This window comes from Gymnoscopelus braueri, assembly GCF_963280865.1.
Source record: "Gymnoscopelus braueri genome assembly, chromosome: 16".
Taxonomy (NCBI): Eukaryota; Metazoa; Chordata; class Actinopteri; order Myctophiformes; family Myctophidae; genus Gymnoscopelus; species Gymnoscopelus braueri.
The window spans coordinates 15858396-15878267 of record NC_137616.1 but is presented as its reverse complement, the minus strand read 5'-3'; the positions used below and the strand labels follow the sequence as shown (position 1 = coordinate 15878267).

Below are 19872 nucleotides of genomic sequence, written 5' to 3'. Positions count from 1 at the left end.
CATGCCGTTTCCAACTTGAAGACCAAGAATTATAAGGCAAAAAAACACTATGCTATAGGTTAAAAATGTTCATTTGTGGGATGAGAATTGACTTTATACCACTAGGTGGGAGTAATGTAAAGTGGTGGCACTATGTAGTCAGGACATTTTCTTATCTCTTAATCTGACAAGCATGCTTTGAACTTCACTTGGCTTCTCTGGTGACATAGTCAGTACATTGACGTAGGTGCCTGTGGTGCACTGGCAACTTTGTCTAATTTATTGAACTACGACTTGTCTTGTGTCTCCTCAGTTGATCTACTTAACACTTTTTCTCCCCTCTCTTTCTGCACACTTACAGGAAACGCTATGTTTAACCCAGTGTAGCTGGCCTGTTTAGCCTTTGCTTGTTAATCTAACAATGAAAAGATTGCACCTGCGTCACACAAGGTTAAAATAAGAATTTCTGTCCCCCTACAGACGGCTAGTAATAGCTACAGTAGTATGAAACCAGCGTTGGTTTGATATGGAACACCTATGGGAAGATCCTTTTGAGACAGTCGGCAATTAGAAGCTTTTTATTACACTTTGTTTAACAGCTTGTGTAAGATATAATAACTTATTGGCTTCTACAGATATGTTTGCATACAACAAACCAACATTTTTAAGCAATATTTATTGCACTCAAACTTAGAAAATCGTAGGGTCTCATTATCACCATGGAGAAGAAACATTCTTGATATCATGGTCAAACCAGCAATACTGAACCACTGCACTAAATTACTGAAAATATGTGGAAGGACAATGTCAGTAATGACTCATTGGCAGAATAAAGTCAAGCCAGGGAACATCTGACCCAGTGGTCTGGAAGAATGTATGTTTTTACATTGGCTCGGGTGAGAAACCCATCTCAATCACACATGCAAACACACATTCACAAAGTCACTATGGTAATGGGTTATCATCTCAAGGCAGATAGAAGCGTCACGTCCTGTCCTTTCCAAACATGTTGCCCATTCCGAAAGGTTGTGGTTTAGTATTGCTGAATTACTGTATGCAACCATGAGGACTGAGCAACACATTTTATGACGTAAAAAAAAAAACAGTGTTACATATTCATAAAAATACCAACAAGCAAAGAAGAAACAACAACCACTCAGTAAATAAATACAGTAAATGTCTATACACGAAGCTGAGAAAGAGAAGGCTGGAGTGTTAGAAACAGCCAGGGAGGGCAGAACGTTGCCCGGGAGAGAAGGAAGGAGGAAGACGACTCATGGGAAGTTGCTTCACCTCTTCTTGGGGGCTTGAGCAGTACGAGGCGGGGTGACAGGACGCCCGGAATTAACGCCCCCGTACTGGTACTTTGCTTTTTTCTCCGATGGCTTTAGGATCTGAAAGAAATGGTGAGGGTTAATAAATATTACATCACCTGAATGGTGATGTAATACCATTGTAATACCATTGCAAACATGCTTTATTTCATCCATGCCCATGAGACTGAATCTCTATACAAAAAACTACCATAAACCCTATATATTTAGGTGTATGTGTCTGCAGGAGACAAAACTAGATAAGTCGCTGAGAGGCGATGTGATGGGCCGTTTTCTATTGTCTGACGCACTCCGCTTAACAAACGTATTTTGTTTCAATATATTGCTGAGTTTTTGGTCTAGATTGAGTTACCTTACAATAATAGAGAATACCAGCACTGTCCTAAAAGGCACTTTTATTTACAAGTCTACATGGTAAACTGTAGACCAAACAACGTATGTGTTTTGGCGTCAAGCCTTCATCAGTGTTGTATCACAATGCTGATAACTATACTAGGCCCCCTCTTGTTTTTGCTCTATACTAAATATCTTAGCAGAAAAAAGATGATCTACAAGCTCACAACACATTGTGTGCTTATAGATCTATTTTAGGTGCATGACGTCGGTGTGCAACTAAAGGTCCTTACACACCTGAGTTTATTTTGTGCTATTAATTTGCATTAATTTAAACCAGTGTTTGTGTCGTGAGTACATCAACACAGAACGCGATTATTAAGTGCCGAAAAAGTTAGTAGTTTTATTCAGAAACAAGGTTGGTATTTCACAGCAAATAAAATCATCAACCTGCACAAATGAGGCATCACCATCGTTATTCGTCACACTCCTGGTGTGGAAGGACCTTATTGCAAGTATAAATCTGGCTTTACCTGAAAGGAGCACATGAGAGACTCGTCCACACTCATCATTCCACCTGCGTTGTCAAACTCCCCACAGTAGTTTGGAGCGGAGAACAGTGTCACCAGCTGTCGCTTGGCGAAGAACTCGTACCCATCTTCAACAACCTGTGGGGCCACGCCACAATGCATGAGCAGCTCATAACTGTTGTCCGTATACAACAATATGTTATGATATACTGTATATTTATGAAGGAGTTTATTAATACAAACCGACAAGACAGTGTTTGATTCACTAAATCGGATCAGCACTTAGAAAGGCGAATCCACAGGAGAATTCAGATTTAGTTTGACCATATATTTGCTTTTTTTCCCCCCATTATCTTTTTAATAAACCCATTAAAACCGGGAAAGTGCGTTGGCTATTCAAAAATAGCAGATATACAAGCTTGTATATAGGAGCTTGTACATCTGCTATTTTTAAATTTTAAAAAGGAATCTTGAAAGTGTTTTGTACCTGATGAGCTCTGCAGATGAGGTCCAGGTCGTGTCGGTTCAGGAACTTGCTGACCACGTCGGCTCCAAAGGTGAAGGAGACTCCCCGGTCATTCTCTCCCCAGCCCTGGACGTCTTTGTCTGGGTCTGACCACAGCAGGTCACACAGCAGACCTGGAGCAACAGGCAGGTACATGGCAGACATGAACACAAACTAGATGATGAAATGAGACTACAAACACCTTTTTAATAGACAAGTATAAAAGACGAAGTGATAATGTCCCTCATTCTGTTAACCACATGAAACCTAGCGCTCCTATCTGGTGCAAAAGTTCTGCAAAAATGGCAGATACAAGCTCACAACGCATCACAGTGTTGTTGTGAAGATATTTAGTGTAGAGCGAAAACAGGAGGCGGCTGAGTATAGAGCCCTGGTGGACTCGAAGTACAGGGTTTTAACAGAAAAGGAAGGTGTCCAACCTGTGTCAGGAACATCAGTGGGTCTCATGATGCGTCTGATTTGCTCCATGGACTGTAGGTCAGGAGACAGTCCTGAGGAGGACAGACGACAGCATTAAAGCTACTGCAATATATATCACACCATGATAAAAGATCAATAAGAGACCATACTGACAAACCTCCATGGCAGCAGAAGATCTTCTCATCTATGATGGCAGCAATGGGCAGACAGTTAAAACAGTCTGTGAAAGTCTTCCACAGCTTAATGTTGAATCTGCGCTTGCCTGGAAGAAGTTAAGCACAGTTGGTCATAATTGTGTTGTTTCTTTTTTCTTAAACGGGAAAGCAATTTAACTACATCATGAAAATGCATTATTCTGTGGCTGAGGCATCAAAGATTGAATTTTTAAATAACTCAAAAAGATGTACAGCGTGGCTCTGCAGGTGGTTAGCCATCTATAAAGGGAGACAAGAGTCTTGTCTGCATGTGTGCCTGTCTGTCCAGAGCTAATATTGCAAACCACTGAAACAATCAGCACCAAATGTCTTGTGCACAGTACTGCCTATAGGCCACAGAAGTACCTCCACTGACTCTTTTTACAACATGTTTTATACTTTTTCAAATATTTAACTTTAATTTTACAATGGAAGTCAAAGGGGCTTCTGATCAGGCTGAAATCTTGCCCAAGTCATACGTCATAGATGTGTCATAAGACGATTGACATCACTGGCCACATGAAGTCTGAGATCCACACTGGAGCCACGCCGTTACCATGTGGATCCCGAGATCCATCCATGATTTTTTTTTAGGGCATGTAGTTGCTTTATTTTGTTCACTGAAACCACTATGGTGAAAAGCTCATTCTTGAGTAAAATAAAGTTTCCCACACATTGTCAATTAGTGAATGGTTCATAATCATAACTGGACTGCTAGATTGGACTAGCCTAGAACTGTTAATAAATTATGTATTATATATATTGATTATCTGATAATTGGCCCTCAATATGCCATAATAGTAAGGAAGGCCCTGCACTACTAGGCTAACTAATAGAGGTACAGTGACACAGCAAAACAGTATGAAGAGGAGACATTGGTCAGTCTGCACTTTCACCCACTTCTGAGCAAGCTAATGTAATATCATACCTGGAGTTGTGAAAGACTCATTGCAAAATACACGGACCACCACAGTAATAAGAACCTAAACACACGAGTTAAGATGCATGAATGGTGAGACAGCACCTTAGGATATCCCAGCCTAAAGTCAAAAGGTTACTTATAGACAAGAACTGGCAAAGGTAAGACAGGGGTTCCCGGTTTGACCAGTCAATGTGACATGGACTTGGAAAGGTCAAAGCTCTCAGATGGGTAAATTGTTCTACGAATAACGTTAATGAATGTACTTGGATTACACTTTGACGACATTCATCTCATGTATAAAGACACCCTGAATCCTGTAAAATCCTAGGCAGACCTGCAGCGGTCTGCTTCAGCTTGTGTTATTGGCTTATGTATGGCTGACTATTTAAATAAACTAATATGTGATTATAACTCCTCGTTGTCTGTCAATAACTTTGATGAATAAGTTAACAGAACAAAGTCCCCCAATATCAACACCAAATATAATGCATCTTTTAAAAACCTTAACAGCAATTAAATCACGGCAGCATGTGTTTTCTCGTCTTACACTCGTCATAGAAGCCATAGATCCTGTTGATGGAGGCACACTCGTGGTTCCCCCTGAGCAGGAAGAAGTTCTCTGGGTATTTGATCTTGTAGGCCAGCAGCAGGCAGATGGTCTCCAGGGACTGTTTGCCTCTGTCCACGTAATCTCCTAAGAACAGATAGTTGGCCTCCGGAGGGAAGCCCCCGTACTCAAACAGCCGCAGCAGGTCTGTGTACTGGCCATGGATGTCACCTGGAAAAAGACCCGGCATATAGTAGTTACCCACACTCAGGTCACAACATTATTTGATTAGGGCTGTCACAATGACACATTTAAGTCGACGATTAATTGTCACACAAATAATTGCGATTAACGATTTAATTGTGTTTTTTTGGCATTGAACATTGGAACATATGAATACAATTAAAATTTCCGTTTTTAAGGCTTCATAATCACAAATTGCACAGGGCAGATATGACGATATAACTTCAATATACAAAGACATTACCGAGGGGGACACCGGTCAACAAAAGTGGTTTAACCCATTAAGACCTGAGGCGATTCTTAAAAATGTTTTCTAAATCCTAACAGTTTTATGAAAAAAATTTAAAAAATAATGTTTTCAAGATTTTTCAAAAATAGCAGATTTACAAGCTCATAGCGCGGCCGCGCTATGAGCTTGTAGATCTGCTATTTTTGAATAGGCAAAGAAATCTAAAGTGACACAGATGCGTTCCTGGTCTTAATGGGTTAACAAAAAGAGACATCTGGTTCCTCAATTAGATAAACCTGTGCACCTGTGACTATTAGTTTGAATCTATCATGACATTTTTGAGACATCTCATGTAAGCAATCCTATACTGAGTAGTCCAATAGAATTATTTGATATAATATATGTTTATGTTCCTCAAGAACATAGAGACCATCTCAGTGGCCTTGTGGTTAATCTCAGTAACCTGTGTTATTCAGAGAATGGATATTTCAGTGAATAAGACATACAATGTACAGTACTATACGGTATATGTCTTCATTTACTATTCTGTAGGTATACTGATTACGTTGGCAGTTATATTGACTAGGGAAGTTCAGCGTTAACATAAACTGTGGAGACATTTTGACTATTGAAGTTAGTTTGGTCCATAAATATGATGCATAGTGAGCCCTCTTTTAGGTCATATTGTCCAGCAGGCAGTACTCACCACAGATTTTGAGAGGAGCCTCCAGTTCCAGCAGGATGGGTTGGCTGAGGAAGATCTCCCGTGACTTTATGCATAGTCCTCGTACCTCCGCCTCTGTCATCTGCACTACTTTCCCAGGGCGACATCCTCGCACTATAAAAAGCAAAAGTCCAATGAGTGTGATAAGAAATGATCAGGAATTAAGCAGTCAACCGTGCAAAGATCATAGTATAGTTTCATAGCATGATCTGGCACAACATAATAGGCCTACTCAGCCTGGGATCAAGACTATCATAGATGTATTTTATGGATTTTGCATACGAAAGTAAAAATCAGACTCGATAAAATAGTAAATACATCTATGATCGTCTTGATCCAAGGCTAAGGCCTACTATAACATCATCATACAACATCATACTACTATAAAATGCTTCCATAGTAGCTCAAGCTCATGATATTATGAGACAGTTTCAACTGTGCCAGTTTAGATGTATAATAGTATCGAATGGCTAAACATGCAAAAACTTGGTGAAATTAATACTTGATTCATGAACCGACCAAATATACAATACTTTGATTAGAACTTAATTCAGTTGTGGAACCATCGGTGGTGGAAAAAGTACTTTTTTCCTCAAGTAAAAGTCCGGAATTCAAAATTTACTAAAAGTACAAAAGTATTGGTATCAAAATGATTTGATTCTTTTCAAATGTATAAAACGTATTAAAATCTTTTGAAAATAGCAGATCTACAAGCTCACAATGCTTCGCATCGTAACACATTTGAGCTTGTAGATCTGGTTAATGTATTGTTTTGTAATAATACTCAAAATCTACAACGTATTAGAAACTTCAGTTAAAAAAAAATTGTAGTGGAGTAAAAGTATAATATTTGCCTCTGAGATGTAGTGGAGTAGAAGTAAAAGTATTGGAAATACTCTACTACAGTAAAAAAAATACCTCAAAATTGTACTTAAGTACAGGACTTGAGTAAAGGTACTTAGTTACTTACACCACTGATTGTGAACCCATCTCCTTGTCCCCCCCTCTCTCTCCATCATGCAAATAAATACATTCTCTGATATTTGGAAATTGCAGTTGTTGTTCATATTGCCATTTGTATTATTGTTCAATAATATTGTTCAACCCTACTTACTACAACCATATACACCCAAAACCCTCGTCTTTAATGTAACTCTGACAGTATACAATGTGTTTGTACACTGTCTCTCAGTCTAATTACAGATGGGTATTATTGGGGTTCGTTTGGTTGCTGAACAAATCCAAATGCGACAACGTTACGAAAGAAAGGTGATGCATTTTGAATCTTTTTTTCCCCTCCACCATCCAAAATGGTAAAAGCGTACAATAAACACACGTTATACATGTTATATGTGTGAAAATGTTGATAAAAAACGCTACATTTGTACCTTCCAGGAGTCGAGAGATGATGCTGTCAACGTTTAGCTCGCTTTCCGCCATGTTTTGGACATCTGTGGGCGGGGCGGCGGGGCACGTGACGTAGTGTAGGAGCCAAGGCACGTCGACGACGTTTTAGATGCCAGGAAACTAAAAATAAACTGAAATAAAATAAAATAAAATAAGACAAAATAAAATAAAATGAAATACTTTTTTCTCCACTACAATTATTTGAAAATGTTAGTGTAGTTACTTTGTAGATTTTGATGATTATTACAAAACATACATAAACCACTTCAGCCCATTTAAAACTTTGGCTATTTGAAAATAGCAAATCTACAAGCTCACAACGCCTCGCTTTGCCACGCGTTGTGAGCTTGAAGATCTGCTATTTTCAAAAGATTTGTATACATTGATACCTTGTGAAACAGGACATTCTGGAAAATGTGTACTTTTACTTTTGGTATTTTAAGAGTATCATAACATTTTGATTACCGGACTTTTACTTGTAACCGAGTGTTTCTACATTGCAGTATTGATTCACTTAAAGGGTAAGACCACTTTGGTAGAGGTTTGGGTTGTGTAGTTACCTTGCCATGATGTAACCCCAAAGGTGGGCAAGAAATCAAAAATAATTGCTCCATTGATTAGAAATTGATAATTCAAAAAATGCTCCTCATTGACTTACATTGTACGGTAAAACAGCTCTTAAAGTCACTCTTTTAGCACATAAATGAACCCAAACATAGCTGATTCAGACAATATAGAACATCACCAAACCCAGTACTGTTTGTTTTTTTAATAAAAATGTCAACTTCCTGTTGATTTTACTATTTGAAGATCTGGATCCGGATCCGCGGATCCAGTCCAGGTTTTCTACTTATTAAAAATGGCAAAATCAACAGGAAGTTGACATTTTTATAAAAAAAAACAACAGTACTGGGTTTGGTGATGCTCTATATTGTCTGAATCAACTTTGTTTGCGTTCGTTTGTGTTAAAAGAGTGACTTTGAGAGCTGTTGTACCGTACAATGTAAATCAATGAGGAGCATATTTTGAATTATCAATTTCTAATCAATGGAGCAATTATTTTTTATTTCTTGCCCACCTTTGGAGTTACATCATGGCAAGGTAACAACACAACCCAAACCTCTACCAAAGTGGTCTTACCCTTTAAGTAAAGAAATGGAGTGCTTTTTCCATCACTGGAAAATACAGTAGGCCTATGTCACAGTTCCTTGCCATGGAATCACAGCATATAAGCTCACTGGTGAGGTTTATTTTTTAATACATAAAAATGTTTTCTGTTTTCCTGAGTTCAGTTTTAGGAGAACATTTTACTACAGGTACACTTTCAGTTAATTCATTTAGACACCAGGTGGGGCTGTTGCAACACACTTGTTTTGCACCCAGTGCATGACACAGTTATTATGGGGCAACAAGCCAGAGTACTGCTCAGGGCAGTGGTGGAAAGTAACTAGGTACATGTACTCAAATACTGTACAATTTTTAGGTATTTGTACTTTACTTGAGTATTTCCAATTTCCTATACTTTTACTTCTACTCCACTACATCTCAGAGGCAAATATTATACTTTTACTCCACTACAATTATTTAAAAACTTTAGTTACTAGTTATTTTGTAGATTTTGATTATTATTACATAACATACTGTAACCAGATACATTTCAGCCATTTGAAAATAGCCAATCTACAAGCCCACAAGCATTGTGAGCTTGTAGATCTCCTAATTTTAAATTAGTTTTATACATTTGAAAACTTGAAATGGGACATTCTGCATAATGAGTACTTTAACTTTTGGTACTTTAAGTACATTTTGATGCCAATACTTTTGTACTTTTACTCAAGTACATTTTGAATTCCAGTCTTTTACTTGTAAACAGAGTATTTTTATATTGCAGTATTGATACTTTTACTTAAATAAAACATTTGAGTACTTTTTCCACCACTGGCTCAGGGTCAGATGGGATGCGTATTGGATGAACAAAATCAGTAAATATGGTACAGTAAACATCTTGTTAGAATGTCTTAATGTTTTTTAAATGTGTTACAAATATGTACATTTCTGGATGAGAAAATAAAATAATGTATAGGGGTAAAAGGGTCCTGTGAGTGTGAGGTGTTAACTTCCACAGGGTCACTTACTGCATTAGAGTTCAAGTCAGTGCAGCTTGTGTTAGGGTAATGATAGCCTCGATCTCCAGGCTTTTATTGTTTAGTTTTGCTAAAAAATAAAGGGTAATGGCAGTGACACAATCAAAAACATGTACAGAGATATATAGAGTTTCATGCAAACTTTATAGCACGTTCCTCTATGTCGTGCATAAAGATTTATCATAGAGTCTAGCCCTCCTGGTCAGGTTCAATTAAGAATGTTTATCTGTACCTTACTGATTTTGTTTATCCAACACTACTGCAACAGCATCCTTCATGGCATCACCTCTAAAGTCCTCAGTATAAACTCCAATATGTTCAGAAGTGCTTGCTTGCATACCAGTACCCACTCCAGAGTTCACATCGCACCAGTGCACCAAAAATATTCACTGGCTCATGGTCAAACAGAGAATTAGCTTTAAAATATTCCTTTACCACCTACAAAGCCCTCATCAACCTGACTCCGGCCCCTACCTCTACAACCTCCTTGACCACCATGTCCCCTCACACTACTTCAGATCTGGTGATGCCAACCTATCTGTAAATCACCAAATCTATAGAGTGATATGGCATTTTTAGTTGCTGCCCCCTCCCTGCTGAACACACTTGCTAACCACATCACTTTCCCACCCTCCCATCCTTCAATACTGCCCTCAAAACCATCCTCTTCAGACTGGCTTTTCCCAGCTAACCCCCGCCCCTTGTTTTTACTGTTTATACTTTAGATGCAATTTATTTTATTTTATTTTCTACCTAATGAAGTTTATCCCATTGTAAAGCGACTATGAGTACTTAGAAAAGCGCAATATAAATCTGAGCTATTATTATTAGAATCCCTAACAACAAATGTTGCAGTAGGCCTATGACCCAAAAGATGGCATCAAATCATAGCAGATATTTCCATTGGAGGACATTTTGCAACTTGAGGAATACCACACAGTGCTCAAATAAAGTGGTTTTCAAGGTTCATGACCTTTTATTATCACATGCATGTGCAATACAGCTGTAGCATCATTGCAGGCACTGAAATTCTCTTTGTGGGCAATTTCACCACCCACAACGTATTGTACTTTTTTCTTCTGTTTTTACAATGTTTGAAATACCAGTTGTAAGACACCTGATGTTGAGGCTGTTGATCATCCACTAGGGGTGGATAAAGCCTTTCTGAAAACCTTTGGAATAAGCCCAGGGCTTTACCAACCTTTCTGTCAGGAAAGACGCCTACAAAATTAACATGTTTAGACTTCAGGCTAATGTTATTCTTCATGAATTATTCAACACGGAATAAGAATCAAACAATTGCAAGCAAAACGACAACCAGCTGTGTCTTTATTCAAAAGTTGAAAACAGCAATGCGCATACTTGACTGATTGTTCTTTTTTTTCTTTTCCTTTTTATTGAAGTCAGAATCCTCATTATGCCACCAGAAGCCACTTGACAGGGGACATTTGATCTCCAACACTCAACAATACAAGAGGCAGCAAAGCATAGTGATCTGGATAGCTTTACACCAAGATAAATGTACATAACAATTGTGCTTTGAGATTTCTAGATTAGTACTAACAAGGAAATGACATTGTCCCCAATGCTTTCGATTGGATCGTCAGTTCTCCATACAATGCAGACACAGTAACTTCAATTCCACTTACCAGCTAATGCCAATACCTTTGTTTCTTCCTTTAGATAAGCAAAGCTTACAGCGGACATAGTTTTATTTAGAGTTACGCAAAAAGCACTTCACAAGGCCTGTGCACAGGTTGCATTATGTCACCAAATGACCCCTCCCCATTTTACAGTACTGTAGCACTAAAACAACTCACTGCAATGATAAAAGGCTTATATTGGAATATTCACAAGATATCACAAACGTACAAGTCTAATGGAATCCATTAACCTGGTGAAAGCAGCTATATTCAGACCGTTAGAAGCCAATTAAAGTTTTTCACAGTAGTGGCCAGCACACTGTATGTATCCAAATTCAGTTTCATTTAATGTGTTCAAGCTCTGGCCAAAAATGTCTTGCCTAATAGCTGAACTGTTCGATTTGAACACTTATTTTACAAGAGACGCTGTACAGTTGTTAGGTATACATTTGAACAAAGACACGGTTACTATAAATGTCTAACAGCAAGAGACTAAAGAAATGGACAAGAGGGACACTCCCCTCTGTCATAAGAGATTTGCCACATACTTGAAAGTTGTGAATCTTTTTTTTTTCTTTTTTGCCTCGATTTCCATTTAGATTTAAGTCAGAGATGAAAATGAATTCTCATTTGTGATGTTGAATCTGTGCCAAATGTATGCTTCGTAGTACAATGGTGTCACTTGCCCACAATAAATTATTTTCATCTTGAATCGTGACGTGCTGTTAGCTTAAAAATCAGTTCTTGTTGGTAAGCAACACCGTCATGCGATGGAGTAGCCTAAGTTTGAATCACTTCACACAGGTGAACTCTTCGAGCGATACAAAGATGACAAATAATGTCAATGTTTGAAGGGTACTCTCAAAGTTGCTTCAGCTCTCTACCCATTTTCTCATGGAAATGTTCATACACAACTTATACATGAAGCCTATTGAAGGTTGTAATGCAAAGATTTATGTTGTCCTTTAGGTGCAACACTCATGACATCTCAATAACATATTAAAACATTTCTAATTAAAAATGTCAGTAGCCCCTTATCCCATAAATGACGATATATTGTTTTCAGAACCTGAATTCACAGTACAAAAATATAATATTCCTTCACTTGTTGGATATCATGAAGTCCATGGCAAACAACAGACTCATGATAATCTATAATAATTCTCAAAGAATTCAACTCCCTAGTATCTTTCATTCCTATTTGGCACTTTGGCACAGGAACACTATATATTGTATACTGGCACTCTTAACATAAAATAATGGAGTAGTTCACCACTGAAGCATTTTTATGTGTGTGTAATTCAATACTGTCTTTCAGATGAGGTACATCTCACTGGCAAAGCATAGTTCAGCCTTTTAATGTTTAATGGCATTGTTTGGAGAGGATGACATTTACAAAGTTTCCCCCATGACAGAACTGATTAGACCGCTTCTGCAGACGTCTCAGTTGATACAGACATTGTCACTTTGGCTATTTTCACAGTGCTCTTCACGCAGCTCTCGGCAGCCCTGTTGGCAGCAATGGCGGCATTTCTATTCTGGCAGTCCGACTCAAGGCTATTATCCAGCTGCTGGCCACTGCCCCTGCACACCCTGCACGAGCTGAGGAAGGCGTGCCTCAGGTCCTTGCTTCTCAGGGCATAGATGATCGGATTGACGGTGGAGTTGAGCAGGCAGAGCATGCTGCAGAATGCAAACACCGTCTTGATGTCGTTGTCCATTCTCCAGAACAGGTCGTAGACCATGATGGCGAGCACCGGGCCCCAGCAGATGACCAGAACCACCAGGATAAGCACCAGGGTCTTGGCCAAGCGGATGTCCATTCGTGTCTGCTCAGGGCGGGTTGTTAGCACCTTAGTCCCATCTGCTGAGTACACCACCAAGCTCTTCTGGGAGGTGCGGCTCAGCATTCGCACGGCATGGTGATGTGCCTTCCACAGGATATACATGTAGGCGTAGATGATGAAGAGGACAAGCGCGCTAGTCACCCCGATCCAGAACATCAGGTAGTTCTTATCAATCAGAGGGAAGAGATCAGAGCAGACAGACTGAAGCCGCTTGCAGTTCCAGCCCAGCATAGGGAGCACTGCAATGACGATGGAGATGGTCCACATCATGCAGAAGGCAATGACGGCTTTGGTCCGCGTCACTATGCGCCTGTAGGCCAGAGGCCGGTGTATGGAGATGTAGCGGTCAATGGCGGTCAGGAAGAGACTCCCGACAGACGCGGTAAAGGACGCGATGACTCCTCCCAGCTTGAAGAGGAAAACGTTGGGACTGTCCTTCCGGTGGAAAACATGGAAGTCCAGGAAGCTGTAGACAAAGATGACACTGCCCAGCAGGTCGGCCACAGCCAGGCTGCCTATGAAGTGATATGACGGCCGGCAGCGGAGATTGCGGGCCTGCAGAATGACACACAGCACTATCAGGTTCTCCAGCACTGTGAACGTGCCCAAGGTCAGTGACATCATAGCCACAGCCAGCTGCTGGCTGGGAGTCAGGATCATGAAACACTCCATGTCCATGAAGTTCTCGCCACACTGGATGCCGTTCCCCTCATCTCCAAACGAGCTCTGGTTGCCAAACGTGTCTGTGGCGTTGGTGGGAAAGAACGGGATGCCTCTGAGGATCATCTCCTCGTCTGGAGGCAGTTTGTCAGGGAAAGCATTGCTTCGGAAAGCAGACATGGGCTTCTGGAAAGCGAAGCCGCCCTTTGTGAAATCTGCGTCCATGGTGGCATCGTCATAGTTAGCGTCATTGGAGCCCAGATACTGTAAACCAGAGGTAATAGTCCGGAAAGTGGTGTCCGCCACGCCATCCAGTACGGACTTCATGGCTGAGGGTAATACTGCAGTCTAAGATGACGTCTGTTCAACCTAGAAATGAATGAAAGACATTATGTTGACACTTTCAACCAGGCATCTCTATTTTGGCCAGATCATAATATTTTCCAAAATAGCCGATCTACAAGCTCACAAGTGAGCTTGTAGATCGGCTATTTTTGAAAATATTTGAATAGGGCTTAAGTGGTTAACTTAACCCGTAACACTGAAAAGAGAGCCCTTACGGTGTACAAGCCCTACATTGCAAATATGTCAAAAAAACTATATATTTCTCTATGATTTTTCTTAGTTACATTTTCCATAGAGAAATGACATTTCACAGAGTTGCTACAGTACTGGGCTGGGGAGAAAGTCCATCATCTGATGGATAATGAGATTGGCACAGAGAGTAGGCGATGCTGCATTTTTAAAAGGAAAACTGACGCCTCTTAATGAAAAATATGCAAATATGCAAAACATATCAACGTGCAGAAATGTGAGCTTTATTATAGGTTATATAAGACAGATGAAAGGAAGCCAGTTTGCAGCGTAGAACTATTGTTGCTTTAAGGAATACTTTGGAACATATGGGCATGCAATATTATCTAGTATTCCAGAATCCAGAGTCATAGTTCATTTTGAAAATTAAAGAGCACTAACCTCTGTCTGAAAGATGTCAGAATGACATGCTCCAGCTATAGAGGGACATAATTCAAACAGTAGGCTACAGTGGAGCGAGACAAAATACCATCACAAATTCGAATATTTATCAGGTAATAAAAGTATAGGTATATCAGATGGTAACAGGATAGGTGGGCACCATGGAAGGAAGAGTGGGCTAAATTGGCTATTCTTTCCAAAATGTTAAAAAGTAAAATTTTTGGAAGATGATTTTAAGTAAAGTATACATGATTAGAACATGCACGGTAGATCATTATCAGACTTAAATGTATCCTTCAACTTCTTGTTTAAGCCCCAAAATGACTGGATATACAGGTTTTGTAGCAATTTGTAGCAATTATAGAAATACTATACCTTAATTGTCGAATGTTCAAGCATGTTATAATCATGCAAACATTTTCCAAATATTTTTTTTAACATTTTGGAAAGAATAGCCAATTTAACACCTCACTCTTCCTCTCCACTCTTCTCCTTAAACATTCAACAATTCAGGTCGAATATTTCTACAATTGCTACAAATTGCTACAAAACCTGGGTATCCAGTCATTTTGGGGCATAAACAAGAAGTTGAAGGATACATTTAAGTCTGATAATGATGTACCTTGCATGTTCACATCATGTATACTTTACATTACTTAAGAGCATTTTTCAAATATTTTATTTTTTAAACATTTTACATCGAGGTGCCCAGATGTAGTGCTCTTGTATAGCCTAATTTCAGAAAAAGTAAGATATATTCACGAATATAGTAATAAATAGCCTAGCCTATAATTTAAAAAAAATCATCCTATTCCAGATTACTTTTTGAAAACAAATGTATGAAAGAATACTCATTCACATAGCCTAAAGCGCAAAATAACGAAAATAAGGGAAGCAAACCAGCATATGGAAGCTTAAATTAATAACTTTTTTGTTTGTTGCTGTTGTCGTTAATGAAGAGAGAAAGGTTTTTACCTTACATATTGTGTTCCAGATGTGCAGAATCTCCCCAACACCCGTGATATGTAGACTATCCCCAGCGCGTTAATCCAACTCGCAACATTTAAAGAACAATGTCACATAAAAGAGACGATTAACTTGCATGATGCACATGTTATTAATTATGTAGCGGTAGAACACAGTAGAATCATCAGTATGTTCTTCTCACTGGTGATCGTGGCATCACACTGACGGTCTCTGTCTGTGTTCATACTTATGAAGGGTCGTGTTTTCGAGCCGAGTCACGTGCTCCGCAACGCTCTCTCCAAGACCTTCCACACAGAACACAACACTGGAGGATCTGATTCCCCCAAAGCAGTGGTTCTCAAACTTTTTTTGTGCCAAAGACCCCCAAATGTATATATATATGGCCGCGGACCCCATCTGAAAATGCTTCGTGCCAGGTACACCCAAAAGAGAACATTTGAGTTTAAAAAAATGTTAAATTATTCAATATTTTTTCACACTTTCAAGGTTTTAAATCAAAAATAGCAGATGTACAACCTCGCAGTGCGGCACGAAGTGACGCGCTGTGAGCTTGTATATCTGCTATTTTTGAGTAGCCAACGCCAATGGATAAAGTGGTTAAAATGATTGTGATGCTGTATCAACATATTTTGCTGGGGACCCCCTGGCTGGAACCCCCCCAAGGACCCCTGGGGGTCCCCGGGTCCCACTTTGAGAACCAATGCCCCAAAGCACAAAGATATTGTATGGTACTATGAACAAAGGACTGCAGCATCACAAACTACAACAGAAGGCAGACAGAACACAGATGCACAAAAGCACAGAAACACATTATCGCCTGGTTCGTGAAATAATTGAGATATAGCCTACTCAATTAACTCCAAATATAACCCACCTCCCATAATTCCAGATACGCCCAGGGAAATTTCCACATGGGTTCTTTTGTTATAACTGCTCTATCCATCTGTGTAGCTAGTGTGTGTGTGTGTGTGTGTGTGTGTGTGTGTGTGTGTGTGTGTGTGTGTTCCTGTGTGTGTGCGCGCGCGCGCGTGCGTGTAAAGTTATGCAAGGGGGATAATGTAGTCAGAAGGGTTAATCTTTTTCGCAGTCAAATACCTGAGTCTCGTAGAATTTTAACACATTTACCTATCCTTCTCCTACTGTCTGTAAGTAAAATATATTTATATATAAGAAAGAAATAGGCATTGAAGGTGAATTGATAGGTGTTCCAAACGATATGGTTCAAACTAAAAGGGTATTTCCCTTTGAAACACCTCTGGGTCATTTCCATGTTTTGTGTCAGTTTTTAAATTGCTTGATTCAGTATTTACATATTTCAGTTTGATCAGATGCCCTTAATATAAGCCCATTCAAACTCCTTCTTAACCACTTTAGATTCATTCACACCTCCCTGGTTCCTGGTGACAGATATCATCCTTGTAATGCACGCGGAGACCATATATAGTTTTTCAATTAATTATTTCATGCATGAATTACATAGACACTTGATGCAACATTACATTCCAGAAAATATTAACATATTGAAATAATTAATTGAAAAAAGCTCCTGTGGAGTTGTGTTGTGAAGTGAATTTGAATGAGCGTTTTTCTTTTCTTTTTTCTTTCTTTTTTTAGGGAGGGGTCTAAATAAATATTGAATCAAACAACGTCAAAACTGTCTGGGGTGCAGACAAAAGTCATCATGTTTATTTATAAAGCACATTTCAAAACCTCTTCATCAAAGACAATGAAAAAAAAAAGAATGATGAAATGCATAAAAATAAAGGTACAGTATAAAATACAAAACACAACACAACAAATACGAACCATGAAGACTTATTCGCCAGTGTAAAAAGGTGTCTTAATACGGGATTTAAAACGGTTAGAGGATGGGAAAACGTAATAAAAAGTGATACACTATTCCAAAGCCTATAGGGGCAGCATTTGAGAAGGCATGGTCGCCTTAGTTTTCATCCAGGACTGAGGAACAACCAACAGGGGTAGTTGGTCAGAAGATCTAAGAGGCCTGGAAGTGGAATGGGGGCAAAGAAGGTCAGAGTGATATTGTCAGTCTTGTCAGTTTACAGATGAGTTAGGTAGGATATACTGTCATTTGTCAGGTATAAGGTCAGGGCTCTACAGTATGTGTGCAGGCCTGGAAAGCCTGGTGACGTGATGTTAGTGCAGGCCAGTCAAGTTCCTCCTCACATCTCAACAAACCATTTCTGTATGGGGGTCGGGAGAGTGGAGAGTGGGGGGTGGGGGGGGGGGGGTTTACTCATTCTGAAACAGGACACGGCCTTCAGCAAACTGTTGCCACAAATCTGGAGGCACACAATTGTCTAGACTAGAGTGTCCATTTCATTCACTGGAACAAAGTGCACTAATTAGAAACACTAATTAGAATGTCTGTCTTCTGTGTGACTTTCAGTCATAGTGTAATTAACATCATCTTAGGAAGTATAGTATGGTGCACAACAGTGGAATAAAATCTGGATCTTGAATTTACTTGTTTAAATTGTATATATCTATCCATATATAAGTGTGTGTGTGTGTGTGTATATATAGATAGATAGATAGATAGATATGCATTCAGAAATCACAGAAATATGTTCTTTAAAGCACACTTATCAACTTCATTTTATAAGACATAAAATAGCCTACATCTAATCTCCTGTTCTGCCCATATCAAATAAGAAGGAGAACCACTAGAGACTTTCATGTGTGTAGCTAATAGTAATACTTCTGTCAAAATAGGCAACTTACAGTACATACACGTATATCAGTAGATATGGTTAGGTTACTCACCTCGAAATTGAAGACTCACAATCACTGTATTATGGCCTTTGCTTGGCCTTAATCAAAGATGTTTTGATTCACTGATTATGAATGGTCTCATTAGGCATCATCACATTATTGTGTTCCTGCAGTTACCCATCAACCTGCATCGGCATGCATGAAAAACAGAGCAGAAATAGTTAGTTGCTGACTTTTGTGTCAGTCGTCAGAGATCTACTTCCATTTTGTGCCCAGATATGTCCTCAGCATGCAGAGCACGAAAACCCTGTGCCACTCCAGTGCTTAAAGGATGCGCTATCTCTACTATTTTCACACGTGTAATTGTTCATAATACCAGGGTATGACTCTGCCAGGGATGAACATAATGTTCTACACTTCAGTAGCTTTGAAGTGAGTTCGCCGGAACAGAGCATGAGCAGCAGACAGTGTTCTGCTGCTGATGTCTGGAAGTTAAAAAAAGAAAAACAGACCGTATAAGTTTGCGAAGAGATCAACATATGGGTCTGTTACACCTGATTATAAACCAATTTACTGCCTATTTTTTCCCTCCACAACACACACAAAGCAAATGTCTGCTCACAGATTGCAAATGATGTGCACCTTATGCACCTGCAGGTTTCATTTCATTATGCATTATTTGGCCAGATGAATTGACTAAAAGCACCTTGTTGACCTCCTGCAGCTACAGGTAGTTAGAGGGGGAAGGGTTACGAGTGTCTATTTACAACAGACAGCTTCGCCTCTGCTGCCAAGCGTTGATTAGTTCCAGTCAGAACAGGGATAGAATTAAAAGCCTATCTCTAGGGAACATCAAAGCTGTAGCGACAGCTCCTTTAACCACTTAAAGCTCCGCTAAGTAATTTATGTGACCAATCTGTATGTTAGAGTATGATAATACTTAAATATAACTAATAAAAAAAATGTAGTCCAGGGATTTGGACCAATAATGTTAATATATTATTCACTTATTTAAACATGGCATTCATTTTCAAGTCTAAACCTTTGGGTTACTGTTGATACAATAGGGCACCTAAAAACATCTCACCAAATATGTGGATTTGTGTTTACTGGGCATGTACTTAATATTCTCCAATAAAATACTTAATAAAACTCCAAAACTTGTACAATATTATGCCCTTCTCACTTTTGTCTTCTTCTCCAACAAACTTGGACAATCTAACAGGACAGCTGGACCTACACAGCATGACAGCATGCCAAATGGACTAATATATTGACAGTTTGTTTTCTCTTACTTGTTTGGCATACACACCAGTGAGTGGTGAGTGATGGCTCAAGCAAAGCTCATCTGGCCATCTGCGTTTCATTAGTGGTGCATGACATTTCGTCCCACAATGAGTCCACAGTTCAAACTAAATAACTTAGGCGAACAATATGAGCTGATTATGGGATGTTGATACCTGTTGCAAATTGACATACAGAAATTATTGGT

General features: G+C 39.3%; 2 protein-coding genes across 2 annotated transcripts; both read right to left on the bottom strand.

Annotated features, from left to right (window-relative positions):
• Positions 1 to 1010: 1010 nt before the first annotated feature.
• Positions 1011 to 7424, bottom strand: LOC308103583 (serine/threonine-protein phosphatase PP1-beta catalytic subunit-like). Its single transcript, XM_080453636.1, has 8 exons — positions 7370 to 7424; positions 5964 to 6095; positions 4786 to 5016; positions 3280 to 3384; positions 3122 to 3193; positions 2664 to 2815; positions 2180 to 2314; positions 1011 to 1373 (listed from the first exon to the last, which is right to left on the bottom strand). The coding sequence occupies exons 1-8, from the start codon at positions 7419 to 7421 to the stop codon at positions 1269 to 1271; spliced, it is 984 nt and encodes a 327-aa protein (XP_080309762.1). The 5' UTR covers positions 7422 to 7424; the 3' UTR covers positions 1011 to 1268.
• A 3470-nt stretch (positions 7425 to 10894) lies between these two features.
• On the bottom strand, positions 10895 to 15789 carry cnr1 (cannabinoid receptor 1). The gene is made up of 2 exons (XM_080453635.1): positions 15633 to 15789; positions 10895 to 14051 (listed from the first exon to the last, which is right to left on the bottom strand). The coding sequence occupies exon 2, from the start codon at positions 14007 to 14009 to the stop codon at positions 12597 to 12599; it is 1413 nt and encodes a 470-aa protein (XP_080309761.1). The 5' UTR covers positions 14010 to 14051; positions 15633 to 15789; the 3' UTR covers positions 10895 to 12596.
• Positions 15790 to 19872: the final 4083 nt, after the last annotated feature.

Bases quoted from the DNA above. Each gene is read 5' to 3' on its own strand.
- LOC308103583 (XM_080453636.1), bottom strand. From the start codon at position 7,421: ATGGCGGAAAGCGAGCTAAACGTTGACAGCATCATCTCTCGACTCCTG. The intron at 6,096-7,369 runs GTACAAATGTAG...TGCTTTTTATAG, and splicing joins CATCTCTCGACTCCTGGAAG to TGCGAGGATGTCGCCCTGGG. The intron at 2,315-2,663 runs GTACAAAACACT...GTGGCCCCACAG, and splicing joins TCATCTGCAGAGCTCATCAG to GTTGTTGAAGATGGGTACGA.
- cnr1 (XM_080453635.1), bottom strand. From the start codon at position 14,009: ATGAAGTCCGTACTGGATGGCGTGGCGGACACCACTTTCCGGACTATT.